Source organism: Aquarana catesbeiana, unplaced genomic scaffold (genome assembly GCF_042186555.1).
Source record: "Aquarana catesbeiana isolate 2022-GZ unplaced genomic scaffold, ASM4218655v1 unanchor228, whole genome shotgun sequence".
Taxonomy (NCBI): Eukaryota; Metazoa; Chordata; class Amphibia; order Anura; family Ranidae; genus Aquarana; species Aquarana catesbeiana.
The window spans coordinates 284,447-310,146 of NW_027362655.1; the positions used below are offsets into that span (position 1 = coordinate 284,447).

Below are 25,700 nucleotides of genomic sequence, written 5' to 3' on the forward strand. Positions count from 1 at the left end.
GTTTTTTCATAACAGGTTAGTACTCATTATAGTGACCTGTTTTTTTGTTTGTTCTATTGTTGTCCTACACTTATACCAACTTTAAGGAGGCATATGCAGACACACTAAGCTGCCAGGGGAAACTGTAGAAAATATGACCGGAGATGACTTATCTGAGTAATTTTTTTGTTAAAAACTACATTTAAAAGGGGTGACATGTACACATCAGCAGGATAAGGCAAACAGACATTTTTCAAAAATGTATGGGATAGGATAAATTGCTAGCTAATTTACATGTGCACATATTTTAATCCATCGAGATCTAGATGTACCGTGCCTTGCAAAAGTATTCACCCCCCTTGGCTTTTTACCTATTTTGTTACATTACAGCCTTTGGTTCAATTTTTTTTTTAATCTGAATTATATGTGATGGATCAGAACACAATAGTCTAAGTTGGTGAAGTAATTTTTTTAAAATATATACATATCAGTTTTTTATTTCTGAAAAATAGTTTTAATTGGCATGTGTGTATGTATTTACCCCCGTTGTTATGAAGCCCATAAAAAGCTCTGGTGCAACCAATTACCTTCAGAAGTCACATAATTAGTGAAATGATGTCCACCTGTGTGCAATCTAAGTGTCACATGATCTATCATTACATATACACACCTTTTTGAAAGGCCCCAGAGGCTGCAACACCTAATCAAGAGGCACCACTTACCAAACACTGCCATGAAGACCAAGGAACTCTCCAAACAAGTAAGGGACAATGTTGTTGAGAAGTACAAGTCATGGTTAGGTTATAAAAAAATCCAAATCTTTGATGATCCCTAGGAGCACCATCAAATCTATCATAATCAAATGGCAAGAACATGGCACAACAGCAAACCTGCCAAGAGACGGCCGCACACCAAAACTCACGGACCGGCAAGGAGGGCATTAATCAGAGAGGCAGCACAGAGACCTAAGGTAACCCTGGAGGAGCTGCAGAGTTCCACAGCAGAGACTGGAGTATCTGTACATAGGACGACAATAAGCCATACACTCCATAGAGTTGGGCTTTATGGCAGAGTGGCCAGAAGAAAGCCATTACTTTCAGTTCTTGAGCACAGCCAGCTGGACCAGCATGCGGATGGACCTGAGGACCCAACATTTCTGAAGGTTTCCTGCATTCCAGTCATCAGCCACCTGAAGGAGTGGTGCAGTGTGACGGCGCCAGCTTTGGATCAGACTGAGATATCAGGAAAGGAGTTTTTACAGTACCTGGGCCTATTGTGGTGAGCGGGCACTTGCCCAGATCAATAGAGTGTACTGTTTGCTGCGTGAGCTAGTTACAGATTGCTGGTGGGACTTGTAGTTCCACGGAGGTGATTCTACTTATTCACAGGCTCTATACAGTTGAACTGTGGGGTTTGTTATTACCCGTGCGGTAAAGTCAGTACTGCATTACACTTATAGATAAGAAGGAAGAGTTACAAGAATTCTGTTTCTTCATTTAAAACAGTTATCAACGCATCAATTATTCTACAACTTTCTTTCTCTCTGTTTCCCTTGGATTATAAATACTGCAGTTCAAATCAACAGGCTAGCTGAAGAATAATTAAAGACAAGGAACTTTATCATCTCCTGCAAAGTATCAAGGTTTCACGTTTTATCCTGAACATTGAATTGCAACCTAGGGGGAGCTCCTAAGTATAGGATATATATGTATATTTCATTGTTCTGTTGCATGTGTATGTAATATACTACAGTTCGGTGTGTGTATTGAGGTTTCAGGGGGAAGGTGTTTACTATAAGCTAGGCAATATTGAACACTTGTCTCACTGTGTGCCTGTCTGGATACACCCCTTATGGTAACTATCATTGACTGTTATCTATTGTCCTTCCTCATATCTGAGCTATCACAGTGCTTATTGTGCTTAATATCTGGTTAAGTGGTTAATTGACATTCTGTGTGAGACTCTATCTATTACTACAGCTGGAGTAGTGACGGGTTCCAAGGTTACGTTAAATATACTGTATAGTGTATCAATACTGTGCTTCTCTTTACTGCTGGGTCCCACACTAATATTACCATACAGGTGTGCCAGAGGGGTTGAGACCGGTCTTGGGGTTGAGAGGCAGGGTGCAGAATTGAACGTTTATCAGCAGCTCTTTCGGGGGTAGTGCTACATAGGTTTTTGCCAGAGTAGGTAAATTTAGTCAGGTCTGGCTGGCAGCCAGGCATGTTTGTTTTGATCTGGGCTGGGAGTCCTCAGGGTATTGCTGGGTGACTCATGGGCAGCATCACCAGGACCTCCTACTTCTTTCCAGAACATTCTGGTGTTTTCTGGAAAGAGAGGTGGAGAGGGGAGGTGGAGCTGCCTGGGGTATTCTGAGGATCCCTGACCAATCCCCAATCTGGATTGGTAGGGGGCAGGCCTCCTTAAATACTTGGGGTCAGCCCAGCTGAGAGAGGAGTTTGGGTGGAAGTTAGAGATGGAGTGCTAGGCTGTGGGTGGCCTTGGAGGGAGCTTCCCAGTCTGGGAGGGGTGACCTTGGGCCTGTTCTCGAGTGTGGACGGGATCCCTCCAACAACACACAGAGTTGTCCTGGCCAAGAGGAGCAAGGAGAGGACAGCGGGAGAGAGCACTGCCAGGCAAATCTCCAAGGGGGAACAACAGGGCACAGCCAGGAGGGCTGGTGAGTGAGGCACAGTTGAGAGGACTGAGGAGACACGCCTGAGAGGACTGCTAGAGAGCAGTCTGAGATGGATGTAGAACCAGAAGAGAGGACTGGGGAGGCACGCCTGAGAGGACTGGGAGATTGCAGTCTGAGATGGGTGCAGAACCAGGGGAGAGAACTGTGGAAACATGGGCAGTGGAGAGACACAGCTGCAGCCATGAGGTCTGGCTGGGCCTTAAGATGTGGTACTGGGCTCAGTAGCCACGCAGACAACTAGCACTAAAGAACTACCTTATTTTTGTTGCTACACAAAAAGGGGCCCGTGGTCCCTGCCTGCAAAAGGCATCTACTTTAGGCCCAGTTGAGTCAGTTCCGGCCTACAAATTAGTGCTAACTGGTCCTGGAAGACTGAGATCAATTGTCAAGTAAAGTGCTGGAGGTATTGAGGAACAATAGCCTGCAAGCAAGTGTTGTGCTGGAGTGTATATACAGAGTGTATATAGTTTTGTCCCATGTAAATTTTCTTCAATCAACAGGGCATCCCCTATCCAAGTTAATTCCCCTCAATAAAAATTCAAAACAAAGTGCATGGACTGTTTTCTGTCTAAGAGTGACTGAAAATCGTGTGTCTGGCTGGGCGGGGTGACAGGTGGACCACAATACTCAGCAGCCCTCACGAGGGTACCGATACAGAAGCAAGATATATTAATCATCAACTGACCGTCTGTGAAGGAGTTAATCTAGGTTTCCACACTATATATGTAAATATTATCCTCCCTGAGTGTGTATGAAGAGCCGGAGCTCTGAGTGTGTATGAAGAGCCGGAGCTCTGAGTGTGTATGAAGAGGAGGAGCTCTGAGTGTGTATGAAGAGGCGGAGCTCTGAGTGTGTATGAAGAGCCGGAGCTCTGAGTGTGTATGAAGAGGAGGAGCTCTGAGTGTGTATGAAGAGGCGGAGCGCTGAGTGTGTATGAAGGAAGCGGAGCCCTGAGTGTGTATGAAGAGGAGGAGCTCTGAGTGTGTATGAGGAAGCGGAGCTCTGAGTGTGTATGAGGAGGCGGAGCTCTGAGTGTGTATGAAGAGGCGGAGCTCTGAGTGTGTATGAAGAGGAGGAGCTCTGAGTGTGTATGAAGAGGAGGAGCTCTGAGTGTGTAAGAAGAGGCGGAGCTCTGAGTGTGTATGAAGAGGAGGAGCTCTGAGTGTGTATGAAGAGGCGGAGCTCTGAGTGTGTATGAAGAGGTGGACTTCTGAGAGTGTATGAAGAGGCGGAGCTCTGTGTGTGTATGAAGAGGCGGAGCGCTGAGTGTGTATGAAGAGGCGGAGCCCTGAGTGTGTATGAAGAGGAGGAGCTCTGAGTGTGTATGAGGAGGCGGAGCTCTGAGTGTGTATGAAGAGGCGGAGCTCTGAGTGTGTATGAAGAGGAGGAGCTCTGAGTGTGTATGAAGAGAAGGAGCTCTGAGTGTGTATGAAGAGGCGGAGCTCTGAGTGTGTATGAAGAGGAGGAGCTCTGAGTGTGTATGAAGAGGAGGAGCTCTGAGTGTGTATGAAGAGGCGGAGCTCTGAGTGTGTATGAAGAGGCGGAGCGCTGAGTGTGTATGAAGAGGCGGAGCTCTGAGTGTGTATGAAGAGGCGGAGCGCTGAGTGTGTATGAAGAAAGCGGAGCCCTGAGTGTGTATGAAGAGGAGGAGCTCTGAGTGTGAAGAGGAGGAGCTCTGAGTGTGTATGAAGAGGAGGAGCTCTGAGTGTGTATGAAGAGGCGGAGCTCTGAGTGTGTATGAAGAGGAGGAGCTCTGAGTGTGTATGAAGAGGCGGAGCTCTGAGTGTGTATGAAGAGGCGGAGCTCTGAGAGTGTATGAAGAGGCGGAGCTCTGAGTGTGTATGAAGAGGCGGAGCGCTGAGTGTGTATGAAGAGGCGGAGCCCTGAGTGTGTATGAAGAGGAGGAGCTCTGAGTGTGTATGAGGAGGCGGAGCTCTGAGTGTGTATGAAGAGGCGGAGCTCTGAATGTGTATGAAGAGGAGGAGCTCTGAGTGTGTATGAAGAGGCGGAGCTCTGAGTGTGTATAAAGAGGCGGAGCCCTGAGTGTGTATGAAGAGGCGGAGCTCTGAGTGTGTATGAAGAGGCGGAGCGCTGAGTGTGTATGAAGAGGCGGAGCCCTGAGTGTGTATGAAGAGGCGGAGCCCTGAGTGTGTATGAAGAGGCGGAGCCCTGAGTGTGTATGAAGAGGCGGAGCCCTGAGTGTGTATGAAGAGGCGGAGCGCTGAGTGTGTATGAAGAGGCGGAGCGCTGAGTGTGTATGAAGAGGCGGAGCTCTGAGTGTGTATGAAGAGGTGGACCTCTGAGAGTGTATGAAGAGGCGGAGCTCTGAGTGTGTATGAAGAGGCGGAGCGCTGAGTGTGTATGAAGAGGCGGAGCCCTGAGTGTGTATGAAGAGGAGGAGCTCTGAGTGTGTATGAAGAGGCGGAGCTCTGTTTGTGTATGAAGAGGAGGAGCTCTGAGTGTGTATGAAGAGGCAGAGCGCTGAGTGTGTATGAAGAGGCGGAGCCCTGAGTGTGTATGAAGAGGCGGAGCTCTGAGTGTGTATGAAGAGGCGGAGCGCTGAGTGTGTATGAAGAGGCGGAGCCCTGAGTGTGTATGAAGAGGCGGAGCCCTGAGTGTGTATGAAGAGGCGGAGCCCTGAGTGTGTATGAAGAGGCGGAGCCCTGAGTGTGTATGAAGAGGCGGAGCGCTGAGTGTGTATGAAGAGGCGGAGCTCTGAGTTTGTATGAAGAGGCGGAGCTCTGAGTGTGTATGAAGAGGCGGAGCCCTGAGTGTGTATGAAAAGGAGGAGCCCTGAGTGTGTATGAAGAGGCAGAGCGCTGAGTGTGTATGAAGAGGCGGAGCCCTGAGTGTGTATGAAGAGGCGGAGCCCTGAGTGTGTATGAAGAGGCGGAGCTCTGAGTGTGTATGAAGAGGCGGAGCTCTGAGTGTGTATGAAGAGGCGGAGCTCCTGCTGGAACAGCGGTTGGAGGAGGAGTCTAGGAGGGAGATGACAGAAAGCGCAGCAGACTTTCAGGAGTGAGCGAGGAGGATCGAGTTCCTTTGCCATCGGAGGTGAGGAGAGTGTGAAGGATGTTGGTGACTCTGGTAGATGAAAAGCTGGGAGTCATATTGCTCTGGTGAGTGGGGAAGCACCACTAAGGGGGCGCCCTCACCATCACGTGTGTAAGAGGTGGAAGAAGGCGTGGCTACACTACAGCTGGCACAGTTTGGAGCACCGAGAACTTTACACCTTATCAACTTTTCATTGATTGGTGGAGTTTTTTTGAGCAATTTTTTTATAATTTATGGTCACACACAATAGGACAGCGCTGTGACACATAATGATCTTCTAGTTGATAAAGGGAATACTTACCTTTGTTACAGCAGCAGTCCGGTATAAGTTATTTTTGTAGGTATTTGAGTTGTTACACATAGCGCGGGTTTTATTCTATTTATATTGATGACATAATTGCCCAAATCTGGGGATCAGGAGCCATTTCCACCCTTTACTCTCGGCTGGGGTTCTTTGTATCCATATAACAGATGTTCTACATGACTAAATCTGCAATCAATTTTACTGCAAAATAAAAGGTGCCAAAATGTCTCCCCCCCCCCCCCCCCCCGAGCAGTAATATATTTCTATCCCCCTTGGTGGGAGTGGAGATGACCCATCTATAAGGATATACAGTACATACACACACAGCACAAGGGTGGTGGAGGGTGTCTATAGTATGCCTGTAAAGTGTTTCCTGTGTTTAGAACAGTCCCTGCACAAAATGACATTTCTAAAGGAATAAAAGTCATTTAAAACTGCTTGCGGCTGTAATGTAATGTCGGGTCCTGGCAATGAAAATTATTGAGAAAAACGGCATGGGTAACCCCCCCAGCCCATTACCAGGCCCTTTGGGTCTTGTATGGATATTAAGGGGAACCCCACACCTAAATTAAAAAAAGAAAAGGCATGAGGCCCCCCAGGCCCTATATACTCTGAACAGCAGTATACAAGCGGTCCCAAGAAAGACAAGGAATGTAGGTTTGTTCTTAAGTTGAATCTGTTTGTAATTTGGAACAGGTACATTTTGTAAGTGTAGTGCCAGCCAAAAAATCTATTTTTTAGCTGTTTGAATAACATAGGGAAGGGTTATCACCCCTGTAACATTTGTTTTGCTGTCCTTGCTCCTCTTCAGAAGATTTCACCTCACTTTCTGTCCCAATGACAATTGGATTTTGAAAATTTGGGGTTTTTAGGGAAACAAGGATTGGCGATAAAGAATCAGTCAAGAGGAGACACATTTTCCCTTATTAACTCTTAGATTTCCTCTCACTTCCTGTTGTCTCCTTCCATTTGTAAGTGGGAGTCGTTTGTAAGTCGGATGTTTGAAAGTAGGGGCCTGCCCTATATACTCTGCAGAAATTTGGTCCTTAAGTGTTGGTGGTACCAGAACATTCTTGGTGGGTGCTGGAACGGGCCCTGCTGTGAAATATTAGATCAAAAATTGTAATTACACGCCCCTGTTAAACAGGGGCAGAAAAATTGGGCCTTTGGCGGTGGTGTGGTGGTGTTGCCACAACACTGTAAGCCCTCACAGTTACTCTTGGTGGGCACAGGAACGGGCCCTGCTGTGAAATATTAGATCAGGGGCAGAAAAATTGGAACTTAGCCACTGGTGGTGGTGCCCAGAAGCAAAAATGTTCTTACAAGCTATCAACATGAACATTGAGGAGGAATAGGATAGTCACTCCGCATAACAGGATAGTCACTCAGCATCAGCATAGGCAGTCTTGAAGGGATCTCACATTCATAAAAAAATTATTTGGTTACATCAGCATCAGGTGCTTGATAGCTGGTGATCCAAGACTGATTCATTTTTATAAAGGTGAGCCAATCAACCGAGTTGGTGGACAGATGCACTCTGTGATCGGTTACAAAGCCTCCAGCAGCACTGAATGTGCGTTCTGAAAGAACGCTGGATGCAGGACAGGCCAGTAGCTCAGTTGCATACTGTGCAAGCTCTGGCCAGTGAACCATCCTCAAGACCCAGTAACCCAGAGGATTTTCGGTTGGAAAGGTCTCCAAGTCTGATCTTGCCCCTAGGTATTCCTGCACCATGTAAATCAGACTCTGGCGATGGTTGCTGGAACCGATCAGACCTTGGGGCTGCGGACAAAAAAATTGTCTGAATGCATCTGTCAGACAGCCACCTTCTCCACCGCTCCTTCTGTGACTGACCGAAGCCTCAGCAACATGTTGTCCAGGACCAGGAATTTGTAACCTCCCAGGCTCTGGTAACATGTTGCACAACCCTTTCTGCAAGGCCTCCCGAAGATGTTTCATCCTCTGCCCCCTCTGCGACGGCTGGATAAGTTCCGCAACCTTACCCTTGTAACGTGGATCAAGGAGGGTTGCCAGCCAGTATTGATCCCTCTCCTTGATACCACAAATATGAGGATCCTTTCACAGGCTTTGCAGGATCAGGGAGGCCATGCAGCGTAGGTTTGCTGAGGCATTCGGTCCGGAGTCCTCTGGGTCACTAAGGACGACAACAGTTGCCAACAGTCCCGATTTTCCCGGGACAATCCCGATTTTGGGACCCTTGTCCCGATTTAATTTTGTCCCGGGTGTTTTCCCGAATTTTTGGGGTTTGTCCCGAGAAAATCGTGAGTGTTTTTGTAAAAAACGGCAACGGCTCCACAAAAATGGCCGCCGTTGCCTCCACGAGTCAGTCACAAAGTTCCCCTTGTGTTCAGTGCAGGGGAGAGGGGCAGCCAATCCGCTTCTCTCTTCAGTGTACAAATAGAAAATTCTATTGTACACTGAAGCCTATTGGCTGGAGGGATTGGCAACCCCTCCCTGCTCTACACTGAACACAAGGAAGACGTGATCAGCCTCCACTGCCATCACCCTCCGCCCCCGTGTGTCCGACGGAGCTCTGAGGAATAGTGGGAGTGACGGGAGGGAAGAAGGGAGGCTTTCATCTGGCTGTTCAGGAGTTGTCTGACCTGTGAGTAGTGGCCTGTCAGTGTAGTGGGGGAGAAGAGAGATAGGGGGAGGGGGTGTACTCAGTGTATGGGAGGCTTGGAGCTTTCCCTGCAGTACACTTCTCAAAGGCTGAGGTCCAGCATGGATGGACTGGGGCTCCGCTGGCTGGGGACATTGATGGTCCTGGCTCCCCTCTTGCACACCATGTCACCACCATACCTGCACCCCTCTCCCCCCGTGTCACCACCATACCTGATTCCCCCCTCCCCCCTGTGTCACCAACATACCTGCACCCCCCTCCCCCCTGTGTCACCACCATACCTGCACCCCCCTCTCCCCCCCTGTGTCACCACCATACCTGCACCCCCCTCTCCCCCCCTGTGTCACCACCATACCTGCACCCCCCTCTCCCCCCCTGTGTCACCACCATACCTGCACCGCCCTCTCCCCCCCCTGTGTCACCACCATACCTGCACCGCCCTCTCCCCTCCCTGTGTCACCACCATACCTGCACCGCCCTCTCCCCCCCCTGTGTCACCACCATACCTGCACCGCCCTCTCCCCCCCCTGTGTCACCACCATACCTGCACCCCCCTCTCCCCCCCCTGTGTCACCACCATACCTGCACCGCCCTCTCCCCCCGTGTCACCACCATACCTGCACCCCCCCTCTCCCCCCCGTGTCACCACCATACCTGCACCCCCCTCTCCCCCCCTGTGTCACCACCATACCTGCACCCCCCTCTCCCCCCCTGTGTCACCACCATACCTGCACCCCCCTCTCCCCCCCTGTGTCACCACCATACCTGCACCCCCCTGTGTCACCACCATACCTGCACCCCCCTGTGTCACCACCATACCTGCACCCCCCTGTGTCACCACCATACCTGCACCCCCCTCTCCCCCCTGTGTCACCAACATACCTGCACCCCCCTCTCCCCCCTGTGTCACCACCATACCTGCACCCCCCTCTCCCCCCTGTGTCACCAACATACCTGCACCCCCCTCTCCCCCCTGTGTCACCAACATACCTGCACCCCCTTCTCCCCCCTCTGCTGGGGGCACCTTATGTAAGGACAGACTCTGCTGGGGGAACCTGATGGCATCTGGTGGCAGGTGACGTGGCAGGTGACACGCTCAGGGGTCCCACTGATTCTGCATTATGGTGAGTTGAATGATTTCATTATTTATATTACAATGTAATAATAGTAATAATGCGCTTCAATCATCCTGACATTATAACAATCATGGTGCCGGGATGTTTGAAGTGCTAACACCAGGTGTTTGGAGTATCTTTATCTGCTGATTATTAAACTCTGGAATACACATTGCTATTATGGTGTAGGATCTGGGTCTGCTGTCCCTCCATCCCTCTACCCCCCTTTCCCTCTGCATCCCTCATTCATCTCAGACTCTAACCACACCCCATTTAGCCACGCCCATGTAAGCCACGCCCACTATTTCACGTAAACCACGCCCATTTTTTCGCGCGCCGCATTTTTCATTTTTCCTATGCCACGCCTACTAACGCATGCCCCGCCCCCTAATTATAGCCTGACTCCGCCTACAGCCAAAAAAAGTGTCCCGAATTTTTTTTTCCCAATGTTGGCAACTATGCACCTCCTCCCAGCCACGTACAAGTCCATAAGTTTCTGGGGACTGTAAACGACCCCTTGAAGACTGGTGCTGATGCTGAGTGCTAGGCTCCACCTCAATGCTGACACAATCCTCCTCTACTTCCTGTGTGATTGGCGGGCCCGCAGGAACACTGTCTGGATAAAGGGGGCCTTGAGAGGTAAGGAAGTCCTCCTCTTCCTCCCTCTGTTCTGCCTTAAGTGCCCTGTCCATTATTCCACGCAGCGTGTGCTCCAACAGGTAGACAAGAGGGAAAGTTTCACTGATGCATGCACTGTCACTGCTCACCATCCTCGTGGCCTCCTCAAATGGTGACAGGACAGTGCATGCATCCTTGATCATGAGCCATTGGCATGGCAAAAAAAAAACCAAGCTCCCCTGACCCTGTCCTGGTGCCATAGTCGCACAGGTACTCATTGATGGCCCTCTGCTGCATGTGCAGCCGCTGCAGCATGGTCAACGTTGAGTTCCATCTGGTGGGCATGTCACAGATTAGGCGGTTCTTGGGCAGGTTGTGTTCCTTTTGGAGGTCAGCCAGCCGAGCACTGCACTGGCATTATATGACCAGCGGAAATTCACACAAACTTTCCTGGCCTGCCTCAGGAGATCCTGTAAGCCCGGGTACCTGCACAAGAACCGCTGCACCACCAAATTAAGGACGTGAGCCAAACAGCACATGGGTCAAGTGTCCCTGTCGGAGGGCGGAGAGGAGGTTGGTGCCATTGGTGCAAACCACCATTCCTGGCTGAAGCTGGTGTGGCGTCGACCACCTCTGAGCCTGCCCCTGCAGAGCTGACAGAATCTCTGCCCCAGTGTGACTCCTGTCCCCTAAGCACACCAGCTCATGGCATCTTTTTGCCCGAGTGCTTGCGTAGCCCCTTTAATGCGTACGGAGCACTGCTGGTTCCGAGGACAAATCTATAGAGGAAGAGGCCATGGAAGAAGAAGAAGAGGAGGGTGGAGGAGAGAGGTGTGTCAGAACCACCACTAGTAGCATTTTGTAGGTGTGGTGTCGGGACAAGCTCCAACAATACTGCACCCTGGCCTGCATCCTTCCCAGCTGCCAGCAGAGTCACCCAGGCGCCGTGAAACATGGGCAACGCCCCTGTCCATGCCTGCTGGACCATGAGTTAGCGGTAATATGCACCTTACCGCTGACCGCCCTGTCCAGCGAGGCCAAGACATTGCCTTCCACATGCCGGTAGAGAGCCGAAATCACCTTCCGTGAAAAAAAGTGGCGTTTGGGAACCTGCCACTGAGGTACCACACATTCCACAAATTCACGAAAGGGGGCAGAGTCTACCAGCTGAAAAGGCAGCAGTTGGAGTTCTAGCAATTTAGCCAAGCTAGCATTCAGCCACTGGGCATGTGGATGGCTGGGACCGAATTTCTTTAGCCAGTTTAGCAACTGGGGTAGGGAAATTTGCCTGCTACAATCGGACGCTGGTAAAGCGATAGCAGATTGCCCGCAAGTTCTTGGCACACCTAATTCTACACCTTCATTCCTCTCAGTGCAGGTTTCTGAGAGAACTGAAGGTATAGTGGGGTTGGAGATCCCAGCTGGTGTGGAGCAAGGAGATGTCCGCCTTGTTCTTTGGTGTGGGTCTTTTAAGTATGCTTGCCAACGGACTGCATGGGAGTTCGACATATGTCTGGTCAAGCATGTGGTGCCCAAGCGGCTGCCAAACAGCAACGGTGCGATCTGCTGCACACGTCTCAAAAAAGGCCCCCCGAAGAACTTTTGGCAAAACGTGTGGAGTCAGTAACGCCCTGCACATGCCGAGCTCTGCAATTTGGTGCAGTTGGTTGGCTGCCCTTAAGCTGGCCACTGGAGGGCATCCTGCCTCTTTGGAGATGTGCCTCCTCCTCCTCTCTCCTATCAGGCACCCACGTAGAGTCAGTGATCTCATCATCCCCTTCCTCTTCATCACTGGAGCAAACCTGGCAGTATGCTGCAGCTGGGGGAACATGACTGCCAGTTTGTTGTCCTTCTTGGGCACCCCCTCTCTCTGGGCTCACATTACTGCCTTCCTCAAGCTGAGTACCATCATCAGAGCCTTCAAAACGCTGCGCATCCTCCTGCAGCATGTACCCAACACTGTGGTCGAACAGTTTGGGGGACTACTCCGTGCATAATGGTGGGGCTAAGGAAGGAGTAACTGATGACCTGGACCGATGGAATAGGCCGCTTTGGCAGCTGCATTGGCAGCCAAAGTACTCTGAGCCTGGGTGACAGAAGATGAGGAGGATGAGGATGGCTTGGTCATCCACTCTACCAACTCTTCTGCATGTTGTGGATCAACACGGCCAGCTGCCGAAAAAAAGGACAAGCGTGCCCCATGGCCACGTGCTGAGGATGCACCGTCCACACGTGTCCACAACCAGCACTGTTGGCTGTAGACACAGAGCCTGCTTGCCCTCTTTTAGTGGCCTGTGAGCGTCTGCCTCTCCTTGTTGGCCTTCCAGACATACTGTATTTGATGTATTTGTAATGTATTTGAATAGGTACACCAGGAATGGCCTGCAGTGGGATGTAGCTGCACAAAGCTGGGATGTATATATATATACTGAATATACTGCAGCTAACTGAATCAACTGCCTGCCTGTAGTATATTAGGAAGAGAACAACAGGAACGGTCTGCAGTGAGATCTAGCTGCACAGGATACAGTACTAAATATGCTGCAGCTAACTGAATCAACTGCCTGCCTGTAGTATATTAGGAAGAGAACAGGAACGATCTGCAGTGAGATCTAGCTGCACAGGATACAGTACTAAATATACTGCAGCCATCAGAATCAACTGCCTGTAGTATATTAGGAACAGAACAACAGGAAGGATCTGCAGTAAGGTCTAGCTAAACTGGATACCGTATACTGAATATACCGCAGATAACTGAATAAACCGCCTGCCTGTAGTATATTAGAAACAGTACACCAGGAACACTCTGCAGTGAGATCTAGCTAAGCTGTATACAGTGTGTGTCAATCTAGCTAACTGAATCGCCTGCCTGCTCAATCTATCTATCTAAATGAAATTAAATGACACTCTCTCTCTCTATCTCTCTCTCAACGCTGGAACACACTACAGAGGGCCGACATGCAGGCGGCATTATATAGTGTGGGGCGTGTACTTAATCCCCTAAACTATAATTGGCCAAAGGCACCCTGCCTTTGGCCAATTAGGGCTCTCTTTGCTGACGGCGCTGTGATTGGCCAATCATCAGCCAGCAATGCACTGCGATGACGCAGTGCATTATGGGCTGTGATGCGCCAATCGAATTTGGCGGGAATGGCCCATAATGTTCGATCTTCGTCGATCGATCGAACAGCCAATGTTCGAGTCGAACTTATAGCTCATCCCTAGTTCACACTATGGGGTTTATTTACTAAAGCTAGAGATGGCAAAATTAGTCTTAATTCTGCAGAGAAACCAATCAGCTTTAAACATCAGCTTGTTCAATTAAGCTTTGGCAATAAAACCTGGAAGCTGATTGGCTTCTCTGCAGAATTGTGACTAATTTTGCCCACTCTAGCTTTAGTAAATAAGCCCCTATGAGACGTTTCTCAGAGCTGCAGTTCCTCTGAGCTCCACAAGGTGGTAATCTCACTTCTACCCAGACAAGTAGTCTCTATGGAATACAGACAGGAAGTGATGTCAGGTATGACAGGAAGTGATGTCAGGTACAGGCAGGAAGTCCCATGTGATAGGAAGTACAGAGAAGACATTGCTGAATCTGGCGGCTGAGAAGGTAATACATAGGTTAACCCCTTCAGGGGGATCAGTTGATGAATAATATATTTTGCTTCCAAAGCTGGCCATACATGGTTCAGTTTTATCGTTCAGCCAGCGGGCTGAGGGAAAAAAAACTGAAGTGATTCCCCCATCCAAACGGAGGTGGAAAGGGGAATCCATTCTCCCCGCTGCACTAGTGTATTCTGACAATGGGGGGGACTCCTCCACTCTTAAAATACACAGATCAGTGATGAAGCTATTGACTACAGCCACAGATCGAGTGGCTTTGATCCCAGAATGGCCATGCATGGATAGAAATTTGACCGATCTCTGCTGAATCAGCTGAATTCTCGATGTACAGTATCTCACAAAAGTTAGTACACCCCTCACATTTTTGTAAATATTTTATTATATCTTTTCATGTGACAACTCACTTTTGTTGCCAGCGGTTTAGACATTAATGGCTGTGTGTTGAGTTATTTTGAGGGGACAGCAAATTTACATTGTTATACAAGCTGTACACTCACTACTTTACATTGTAGCAAAGTGTCATTTCTTCAGTGTTGTCACATGAAAAGATATAATATAATAGTTACAAAAATGTGAGGGGTGTACTCACTTTTGTGAGATACTGTATCTATGGTCACCTTAAATAGGACACAGTGGTGTAGTGGATAGCACATTCACCTAGCAGTAAGAAGGGTCGCTGGTTCGAATCCCAACCACGACACTACCTGCCTGGAGTTTGCATGTTCTCCCTGTGCCTGCGTGGGTTTCCTCCGGGTACTCCGGTTTCCTCCCACACTTCAAAGACATACTGGTAGGTTAATTGGATCCTATCTAAATTGTCCCTAGTATATATGAATGTGAATTAGGGACCTTAGATTGTAAGCTCCTTGAGGGTAGGGACTGATGTGAATGTACAATGTATATGTAAAGCGCTGCGTAAATTGACAGCGCTATAGAAGTAGCTGAAATAAAATAATAAATAAATAAGTAAACTCCCCTTGTTTGTTTGTAAGTATAGGTAAGCCTATAGTAAGGTTTACCTATAAGTACTGTAAATATCTCCTAAATTTGCACCGTTTAGGAGATATTTACTGTACACTGCAGCGATTACGTCGTTGATGCATGCGCTCTGAAGGAAAAGGACGCCCATGCCGTTTCTTCAGGGCTCTGTGCAGTGACCAGTGGCTCCCGTGCGCGCGGAGCCCGCGAACCCGGAAGAAACACCGGGGAATATGTCAACCGTCTCACTGGTGTGCGGGCGCCGCCGAGAGGGCTTCGTTCTAAGGTAAGTATTTCATAATGAGCTAGTGCAATGCATACTAGCTCATTATGCCTTTGTCTTACAGTTTTTTTTTTTTTTTTTTTTTTTAAGTTTACGTTCCTGGGGTGTGTGAGAGCAGTTCAGGCCAATGCGGTGCAAAACTGGCCCGGTAACAATAGTAACAACTAACAAACACAGCTGCTGTGTCTCAGCCAATCAAGAGGAGTGCCCCGGACGGCTTAGACATTTGTAGACATCGCTGGAGAGAGATGAAGCTCAGGTAAGTAATTAGGGGGTGCTGGGGGGCTGCTACACACAAAAGATTTTTTTTATCCTAATGCATAGAATGTCGCTGTGAAGCTGCTAGGAGCTGGGGACTGAGCGGAGCTCCGAGCTCAGGAAGCCATCCACCGTGCCGCTAAGCCACACCCCTGAGGGAATTCAATTTACATTTACTATTTGTGCTCATTTTTAGAGTTTTCCTCTTATGAAGTCTGGTGATCATATGGCCATCACATTGCCTCCACCTCTCTCCCTAATATAATAGAGGAATAGGAAGAAGATTCTAGAAGTCACCAGAGAGATCATGGAGGAGAGGTGAGCGGTGCTGGGAATTCTGGGACATTATCCAGTAACAGACAAGGGATGTGTCTGGATGGTGACTGTATCATTGTGTGTGTCAGGTTCCTATAAGGTGTCAGGATGTCACTGTCTATTTCTCCATGGAGGAGTGGGAGTATTTAGAAGGACACAAGGATCTCTACAAGGATGTCATGATGGACAATCAGCCGCCCCTCACATCACCGGGTAAGAGGAGACTTTATTGTAAAGGAGAGAGCAGTACGGAGGGTCCACCTAGATCCCCCATCATCTGATAAACACATAGAAACAATGTATTCAGTCAGTGTGTGTGTTTCCTACAGATGGATCCAGTAATGGAAACCCACCAGAGAGATGTCCCCGTCCTCTCTATTCCTGGGATTCCACACAGGAAGATCACACCATCCCTCACCATCATCAGGTAGATGAGGAACAATCACTGATAGTTTTATTAGGATCTGTACATTATCTGCATTGTTATAATTGATGTCATTTTTATTCTATATTCAGAGTGTAAACCTCAGGGATTATAATATTGTTGTTAAAGAAGAGTATAAAGAGGAGGATGAGGAGTATGGAGTGATGGAGGAGTTTTCAGAAGGACACAAGGATATGATGGAGCCACCTAATACCAGGAACCCACCAGAGAGATGTCCCCATCCTCTGTATTCCCAGGATTCCACACAGGAAGGTCACACCATCCCTCACTGTTACAAGGTTGGTGGGATGGAGCATCTAGAACATGGACTCGTAGAGATGATGTGTGGATTTTGTATGTGACCTTATAGTTTACAGATAATATTTTCTCTCATCTCATCTCATTTTGGATCAGGGTGAAGATCTGACAGATATAAAATTTAAGGTGAAAGCAGAAGAAGAAGAAACGTATGTGAGGGATGATCAGCAGTCTATGGAGGAGGATGGAATAACGAGGGTAGTTATAGAGGAGGACACTCTTACAGAGATCAGCACAGGTTGGTCATTAAAGTGTTACTAAACCCACAACCTAACCTACCCTACCTAAGGGGGTAATCCTCCACATTGTGTAAAAAGGCTGTTTGATCCTGCCTCCTCTGATCCTCCCCTTCTTCCACAGTCCCCAATCCATCTCCTGATAGCACAAACCCTTGACGGCACTTTGCACATGCTCAGTTTGGTGTTTATTGCTAAAGATTTTTTTTTTTTTTTTTGGGAGGGTGCATGTGAGCGGCACAGGGCCAATCAGCACTGTCCAGACAGAGGGTCAGTGGTCACTTACACTTTAAGCATTTTTCTAGAATTTCCAAGCTCATTATATAGACCAGGAGTAAAAAGATCTAATATCATGTTATTATTTATGATATTAAGGATTGAACAAACTGACCAGATTACAGATTTAGCCACTCTGGACAGTCTGAGGAGGCCTATAATGCTGCACAGTAGTGCACAGTGCCCTGGATGCCGGTGGTGGTCAGAGGAGGCCTGTTGTAATGCTGCACAGTACTGGATGGTGGTCTCAGCAGGTGCATGTGAGGGTGCATGTGATCGGCACAGGGCCAATCAGCACTGTCCAGACAGAGGGTCAGGGGTCATGCAGCCACATAGGAAATTCCTCCTAGAAGCTCTAACCAGTGCTCGGCCAAACACTCATAGAAGTCCCAAAATGACTATGTACTGCTGATGAGAAAAGGTTTTTAGCAGTCTATATTTACTAAAATAATTGCATTTCCATGTTCTGTGTACTGTGGGAGACCAGATATAGTGAATGCAGGCTCCTGGGTTTAGTAAAACTTTAACATTAGTACATTCCTCCACCCATGCTTCTCACTGATTGGTCCACAGTAAACACTTGGACATATCAGCATGTAAGACAAAATGTATGTATGTAAACTGGATTTATGAAGATTCTGGGGTTCAGCTGGCAGCAAAATGTTGATCTTCTTCATAAGTGTTGCTCTACCTGGGAACCTGGGGTATGTGTCTTAGGTCTTCTTCCCCATGCCCAGGTCTAACAAGATATCTGACAGAACAATTCTCCCAGGATTACTTGCTCTGTTATCTGCTGTCTGTGCCGGGTGGAGGGATATGTCTGTACAGTCTCAGACCCAAGTCACTGAGTGCAGTCTCAGGAGATAGGAGGCAGTGGTGTGGGATCTCTGCAACTTGTCTCATGTAAACATTTAAGCTTCCACTGATTACTGAATACCAATATTATTGGAGTCCTGACCCTTACACTATATAATTTATATTGTACATTACACAGTCCTAACCCCTGCACTATATACTCTATGTAGTACATTGCAGCATTCTGATACTACGTAGTCTTATCTGATGTAGCTGATACAATATAGTGTCCATTATATTGTCCTGACTTCTGCTCTCTACTGTCTACCCACTGCTATATATAAACATAATATGTATTCTCTTTTGTTACACCCATTTCCTACCAGCTGGACATTTTATATCTGATGATTTGATTGGAGCACAGACTTTTACATGTTGATAATAATGTGATAACATCCTCAAACTTTGGAACCTTAAACAGAAAGTGATAATGAGGGAGGAGTCAAAAGGGAAAGAGTGAGGAAATGGGAGGGACTTTGTGATACCCACAAAAATGTTGCCCTCAAATTCCAATAAAAAGTCAAATATTTATTGAAATAATTATTAAAATGACCCCAAGACAAATACTCTGGGGGAAAATTGAGAAAACAAAATAATAGCATTAAAATACCACATATCATGGAACAGTAAATAGTGGTGAACTATAAAGCAAGAGGTGATGATCCTGATTGCATAGGTCCAGAGCACCGACGCGTTTCAACTTATTAGTCTTCCTCAGGGGGATGGTAGTTGTTAGCATATCAGAAGAATCTCTAAAATACATACAGAGCTAAGTATACACAGATAAGGTGGAATAATCAATCTGACATGTCACACATTGATGGAAAATGATTCCACTTATATGATCAAAATAATACAAACATCTAAAATTATTCTGGAGGTCCATAGAGAAGATAAGGATGCCATGCACCAGAAGCACTGTGTCCCAAACACAAGGGATATAAACAGATCAACCCCAAGGACTTGGTGTATACCTAACAAAAAAGGTAGTAAGCATGTATGAAGGGGGAAAAAATAAATATATGTCTAAATATGGATAAAAAAGAAATATATAGTTCATTTGTATCCATCAACAAACCTGAAGGGTAAATACCTGAAGGCTGCTTTTATGTAGCCGAGTCTATAACAGACACAACTCCAAACCTCAGAGTAAAGAGCTTGTCCCTCTGCAGCAGCGGGGGGACAGGTCTATGGGCACCCCCAAACGATCTATAAGAGACGAAAGGAGGGACCTCAAAAAGTCAAAAGTATTTTAGAAAAAAAACGTGTCTAGGTGTAGAAAACAGTGTTTGAAACCTGATCTTACCAAACTAGATCTGTCAAGACAAACTACAGATCATTGGAGCAAAAAGTCCCCCAGGTCATCTCAGTGGCCTCACAGAAGTGAAAGAAACGCTGCCAACTTCACAGTATATGTGGGAGATTGGCCCCATCATGAGTCTATATCGGGCCTATCAGAAAGGGAGAGGCGAGCACCAAAATCAGAGTTCACAGCTGAGGGCAAACTCATGGCTGCTGGGTTGATTGGAGACAGCTGTCTTCAATATCCCCCGCCGTCAACTCAGAGTGACGCACAAATGCGCACGAGGCAAAGTCACATCCAGAAACGCCGTGGCTGCCATGTTGGTCAAGGGCGGCGCAAGTGAGAGGAGATGGCGCCGACACGTGAGACAGACAGGAAAGCAGAGGATTTCTAACAACCTGTCAAGGAAGGGGAGATGAGCCAACAAGAGTGGACATGTCCACAATCCAAAAATGCCCCCCCCCCCCCCCGGTTGACACAGAGGGGGCTACATGTGCCGGGTGAAGGAAACACAGAAATGCTGGCAATGATGGTAAACAAATAAGAAATCAAACAATCAAAAAGTTACGCCAGCCATGGCAGAGATGACAATTATATGTACACCCTTACTTCTGTGGGGCCTCCAACGTTTACATATACAATAATTCTGTACATTCTGAAAACAGTATAAAATAATAATAAATGTGTGGAAAACAAATAAGGAAAAAAGAAAAAGGAAAGAAATAGACAAACAAGCAGAGGGAAAAAAAGATGTTCACAAGTTATGGACATCGAATGGGAAACAACTCCAAAAGGTGGTGGTGGTGGGGTTTGCTAAGCCCTAATACTCAATATTGAGCAACATTGGGCTTGTGCAATTCACATGAGATGTTGAATCTGTAACTTATTATCTCATTGAGCCCTGGAGGCTTGACTGAATATATATCCTCTAAATTGGCCGCTTTCACATGCTCTTTGATTCTCTGCCAAAATTCTCTATTAGTCTTTCCTATATAGAAAGCCCCATGGGGCAGTCTAGGTTATAGACTACCCCCAGGGTATGGTGGGTGACTTGATGTTTGGGTTTGAGTTTTTGGCCATTAGGAAGAGTGTGTGATCTAGACAACCTGATGAAGTTACAACATTGGCACGATCCACATGCCTGGGTTCCTTGAGGGAGAGTTGGCATGACAGATGAAGATCTGAACCTGCTAGAAACCAGTCTATCCCTGATAGAGGGTGCCCTCCTGTAAGTAAACAGGGGGAAAGGGGGGATGATCTGGGCAATTCTAGAGTGGGCTTGTAATAGATGCCAGTATTTGGAGATTTGTTTTTTTTTTTACAAGTTCTTGTTGGGAATTTTACGAAGTGATAATTCTTAAAGGTTGACCTAAGTTGTCATTGGATTGAGTTTGGTTTTTAAATAATAATTGGGTATGAAATTGGATAAATGCCCTATTGTATGCCTTACACAGGCAAGACTTGGAGTACCCTCTCTCAAGAAGGGCGATTCTTTAGATCATTGGCTGCAACTTTGAATTTGGTGTAATCACTACAATTACGTCGTAGTCTCAGGTATTGGGATTATGGGATAGAATGTAACAATGGTTGCGGATGAAAACATGATTCTCAATACATACAATAGTGCATTTATCAAATCTTGTACCCAATTATTATTTAATACCCAAACTCAATTCAATGACAACTTAGGTCAACCTTTAAGAATTACCAATATGTACAATTCCCAACGTGAACAAATCTCTTAATACTGGCATCTATTACAAGCCGTCTCTAGAATTGTCCAGATCATCCCCCCTGGTTACTTAAAGGAGGGCACCCTCTATCAGGAATAGACTGGTTTCTAGCATGTTCAGATCTTCATCTGTCATGCCAACTCACCCTCGAGGAACCCAGGCATGTGGATCGTGCCAATGGTGTAACTTCATCAGGTCGTCTAGATCACACACTCTTCCTAATGGCCAAAAACCCAAACAACATGTCACCTGCCATACCCAGGATGTAGTCTACATACTAGACTGCCCTGTGGGGCTTTCTATATAGAAAAACTAAAAGAGAATTTTGGCGGAGAATCAAAGAGCATGTGAAAGCAGTGAATTTAGGGGATAAATATTCAGCCATAGGGAGACGTGATCAACTCACATATTTAAAATGTTCCACCCCTCCTCTTCTGGGCTCTCGATTTACACCCACTGGACCCCAGGGGAGGTGACTGGAATGAAATTCTACTTCAAAAAGAAACCCGCTGGATACATAAGCTTGAGTGATGTCATCGTGGCTCCGGCCAATCACAGCACTGGAGCCCGCGAACCCAAAAATAACTTCGGAGAGATATGTCGCCGGTCACAGCAGTGTACAGGGACCACTGCCCCAGCTTCTATCTAAGGTAAGTGTTTCATAATGAGCTAGTATGCGATGCATACTAGCTCATTATGCCTTTGTCTTGCAGTTTTTTTTTTTTATAGGTTTACAACCACTTTAAGGGGTATAGGGGGCGTGTGCCCGCCGCGTGACCCTGAAGCCGATGCGTGTGGTTGGCGGCCACGATTGCTTCTCCGAGAGCCAGAACGGGGATCTGTCAATGTAAACAAACGGATCCCCATTCTGACAGAGAAGAAGAGAGAGATCTGCTGTTCCCGGTGATCAGGAACAGCGATCTCTGTCTACTGCCAGCCAGTCCCCTCCCCCCACAGTTATAAACGCTTCCCAGGGAACACATTTAACCCCTTGATCACCCCCCTAGTGTTAACCCCTTCCCTGCCAGTGACGTTCACACAGTAATCAGTGGCTATTTTTTTAGCTCTGATCGCTGCATAAATGTCAATGGTCCCAAAAAAGTGTCAAAAGTGTCCGATCTGTCCGCCGCAATGTCGCAATCCCGCTAAAAATCACTGATCGCCGCCATTACTAGTAAAAAAAAATATTAATAATGAAAATGCCATAAATCTATCCCCTATTTTGTAGACGCTATAACTTTTGCGCAAACCAATCAATATATGCTTTTTGCAGGTTTTTTTTACCAAAAATATGTAGAAGAATACGTATGGTATTTTACAGGTGGCAGATTGATTATTGCACCTTATCTGTGTATACTTACCTCTGTATGTATTTTAGAGACTTATGATATGCTAACAACTACTTTTCCTACTGAGGAAGACTTAATAAATCGCAACGCGTTGGGGCTCTGGACTTGTGTAATCAGGATCATCACCTCCTGCTTTAAAGTTCACCACTATTTGCTGTTCCATGATATGTGGTATTTCTATGCTATTATGATGTTTTCTCAATTTCCCCCCAGAGTGTATGTCTTGGGGTAATTTTAGTAATTATTTCAATAAACATTTGACTTTTTATTGGCATTTGAGCTCACCATTTTTGTGAATATTACAAAGTCCCTCCCCTTTCCCCACTCTTTCCCATGTGGATTTTGTTTAATCTAATTGGGACTGATACCAAAGATGTTTTCAAATACAGCTACTTAATTGTCGTATTAACTTAAAGGGAGGGTGTCCCCCTCATCCTCACTCTCTGACCTCTGGTGGGGCTCAGCAAGTCCTGATTTAGGGAAACTAATCTGCTCATGTCTAGTAATAACTTAATTTATTTCTATTTTAGTAGATGGACGGGAGATGAGAAAAACCTCAGAGAATTGTCTCACTTTGTCTCCAGACTGTAAAGTAGAAGATGAGGACATCACACAGTATAGTCCAGGAGAAAATCCGGCTACCTCAAATGTCCATCCGGCACCACACAGTGTAGATGGACCATCGTATTCCTCTTATCCTGGGGAACCTCAGACTGTGAGGGACGGTGCTGTCCTTCCAACAGATAAGAGGTTTTCCTGTACTGAGTGCGGGAAGTGTTTTCGTTTTAGATCCAATTTTATTGAGCATAAAAGATCTCACACAGGAGAGAAGCCATATTCCTGTCCTGAGTGTGGGAAATGTTTTTCACAGAAGTCCAATCTTTACAGACATCAGAGATATCACACAGGGGAGAAGCCCCTTTCCTGTCCTGCATGTGGGAAATGTTTTGTAACAAAAGCAGATCTTGTCAAGCATCAGAGATTGCACACAGGGGAAAAACCGTACTCCTGTCTTGAGTGTGGAAAATATTTTTCACAAAAGTCCAATCTTCAAATACATCAGAGGTTCCACACGGGGGAAAAGCCATATTCCTGTTCTGTGTGTGGTAAATGTTTTGTAAGGAAAACAGAACTTGTCGCTCATCAGACGTCTCACACAGGAGAGAAGCCGTATTCCTGTCGTATGTGCGGGAAATGTTTTTCACAGATGTCCAGTCTTTACAAACATCAGAGATCTCACACAGCAGAGAAGCTGCATTTCTGTTCTGAGTGCGGGAAATGTTTTTCACAGAAGTCAGATCTTTACAAACATCAGAGATTGCACATTGAGGAGATGCCATATTCCTGTCCTGAGTGTGGGAAATGTTTTTCACGGAAGTCCCATCTTTACATACATCAGAGATCTCACACAGGGGAGAAGCCGTATTCCTGTCCTGAGTGTGGGAAATGTTTTTCAAATACGTCCGGTCTTTACAGACATCAGAGATCTCACACGGGGGAGAAGCCGTATTCCTGTCCTGAGTGCGGGAAAAGTTTTTCACAGAAGTCCAGTCTTTACAAACATCAGATGTCCCACATGGGGGAGAAGCCACTTTCCTGTCCTGAGTGAGGGAATTGTTCCTCACTGAAGTCCTGTCTTCCTCTACATCAGGGATCACACACAACCCTCGAGGTGTATTAGTGCCTTGAGTGCGGAAAATATCTTCTATATGAATGTTGCTGGACATCACAGCTCTCATGTGGGGAAGAAGCACACCCTGATATACACCTCAGATATACTCCATGGCTGATCTTCATGTAATAAACAGTTCATAAGGAGATCAGAGATCACCAAAGACGTGGATGAAGTGTTGTACTGTGTTGGCCATTGATAGTAGTAGAAAAATAAAAATGGAGTCATTGCCTTTCATTGGTAGTTTCGTTTTCATTTGTGTTGTAAGCTTTCACAAACACATAGAAGTTTATGAAAAAAAAACAAAATAGTTGAATGAATGTGACCAGCATTCACCCAGCTATGACCAGTTTTGGTTATATTTATTTTATTTTTATAAAATTATTTCCTTGGCTCCATCTAGTGGCCATAATGCTGTATTGTGACATTTTTACTGATTGAGGTATTTCAGGAAAAATACCCAATTGTGTTCACTAGATGGAGCTGAAGATCATAGGAAATCACTGTGTTAAAGCAGAGTTCCACCCAAAAATGAACTTCCGCTTTTCGGATTCCTCCCCCCTCCGGGGTCACATTTGGCACCTTTCGGGGGGGAGCAGATACCTGTATAATCAAGGTATTTGCTCCCACTTCCGGGCATAGATCGCCTCAGTATCCGTGGTGATCTACGCCATGTTCGGCCCCTCCTCCGTTCCCCCGCTGTCTTCTGGGAGACACACAGGTCCCAGAAGACAGCAGGGACCAGTGAGATTGCGCAGCGGGACTCGCACATGCGCAGTAGGAAACCAGTCTGTGAAGCCATAAGGCTTCACTTTCTGATTCCCTTACCGAAGATGGCGGCGCCTCCACCCGAGAGCCGAGGGACAGATCGGTTTCGGGTGCTGACATCGCGGGCGCCTTGGACAGGTAAGTGTCTTAATATTAAAAGTCAGCAGCTGCAGTATTTGTAGCTGCTCACTTAAAATATAAATATGTTTAAAAATCAAGATCTCATAGACATTCTGGTTGTTCAATTACATTTCACATATGGTGTACCCCTATTTTTTATGGCATCCAACAATACATGTACATCATTTTGAAATTATGGTATGCTGCAATATTTCCAGCGCGTTTCAATTATAACATATATATTCATCAGGGGGAAATGATGTACCTGCATCAAAAATCGTACTAACAAGGTGTATATGATCTTACTTATAATCTCTACGTACACAGCCAAGCCAGAGATAAAACCAAAAAAGTAATTGTTTAATATTCACCTTGGTAGGATCCCAGATCCTGAAAAAACCCAAAATGACAAACCCACAAGGGGCCAGGAGAGGGCTTCCTACAATGGACTGAGACAGAGAGCCACCCGGGATGAAATGTATATATGAAATATATAAGAAATTTCCAATAAGTAGTATCCAAATTATCAGACAATAAAGGACAGATGTGTTTCAATAAATAATATTAAAATATATGTAATAAAATATTCATTATCTACCCTCAATAAAATATTCTTGGATATCAGGATGTGACTGGTGGATCACATTGAACTTCCCATTTCAAATTGAGAGGTATCCTACAAAGTATATAAAGTATCCATAAATAATGATTGTAATAGGGAGGATTCTGGGTGATATATTAGCCAAAGACTTCTGAGGAAAGTTACAAAATCC

The 25,700-nt window shown here is 46.4% G+C and overlaps 3 protein-coding genes across 3 annotated transcripts in view; 2 read left to right on the forward strand and 1 right to left on the reverse strand.

Moving 5' to 3' along the window:
* Positions 1-25,700, reverse strand: part of LOC141121670 (uncharacterized) — a 271,996-nt gene that overhangs the window by 231,056 nt on the left and 15,240 nt on the right. The gene's annotated exons all lie outside the window — the stretch shown is intronic.
* The window catches only part of LOC141121642 (uncharacterized), a 226,262-nt gene that overhangs the window by 62,457 nt on the left and 138,105 nt on the right, over positions 1-25,700 (forward strand). The window lies entirely within an intron of this gene.
* Positions 13,917-24,276, forward strand: LOC141121675 (uncharacterized). Its single transcript, XM_073611365.1, has 7 exons — positions 13,917-14,025; positions 15,755-15,876; positions 15,963-16,086; positions 16,203-16,300; positions 16,390-16,596; positions 16,712-16,853; positions 22,898-24,276. Exons 3-7 carry the CDS (start codon positions 16,002-16,004, stop codon positions 23,974-23,976), a joined length of 1,611 nt encoding a protein of 536 aa, XP_073467466.1. The 5' UTR covers positions 13,917-14,025; positions 15,755-15,876; positions 15,963-16,001; the 3' UTR covers positions 23,977-24,276.

Coding starts and splice junctions, on each gene's coding strand:
- LOC141121675 (XM_073611365.1), top strand. CDS start 16,002: ATGGAGGAGTGGGAGTATTTAGAAGGACACAAGGATCTCTACAAGGAT. Junction 16,087..16,202: donor GCCGCCCCTCACATCACCGG/GTAAGAGGAGAC, acceptor TGTTTCCTACAG/ATGGATCCAGTAATGGAAAC. Junction 16,597..16,711: donor CCATCCCTCACTGTTACAAG/GTTGGTGGGATG, acceptor ATTTTGGATCAG/GGTGAAGATCTGACAGATAT.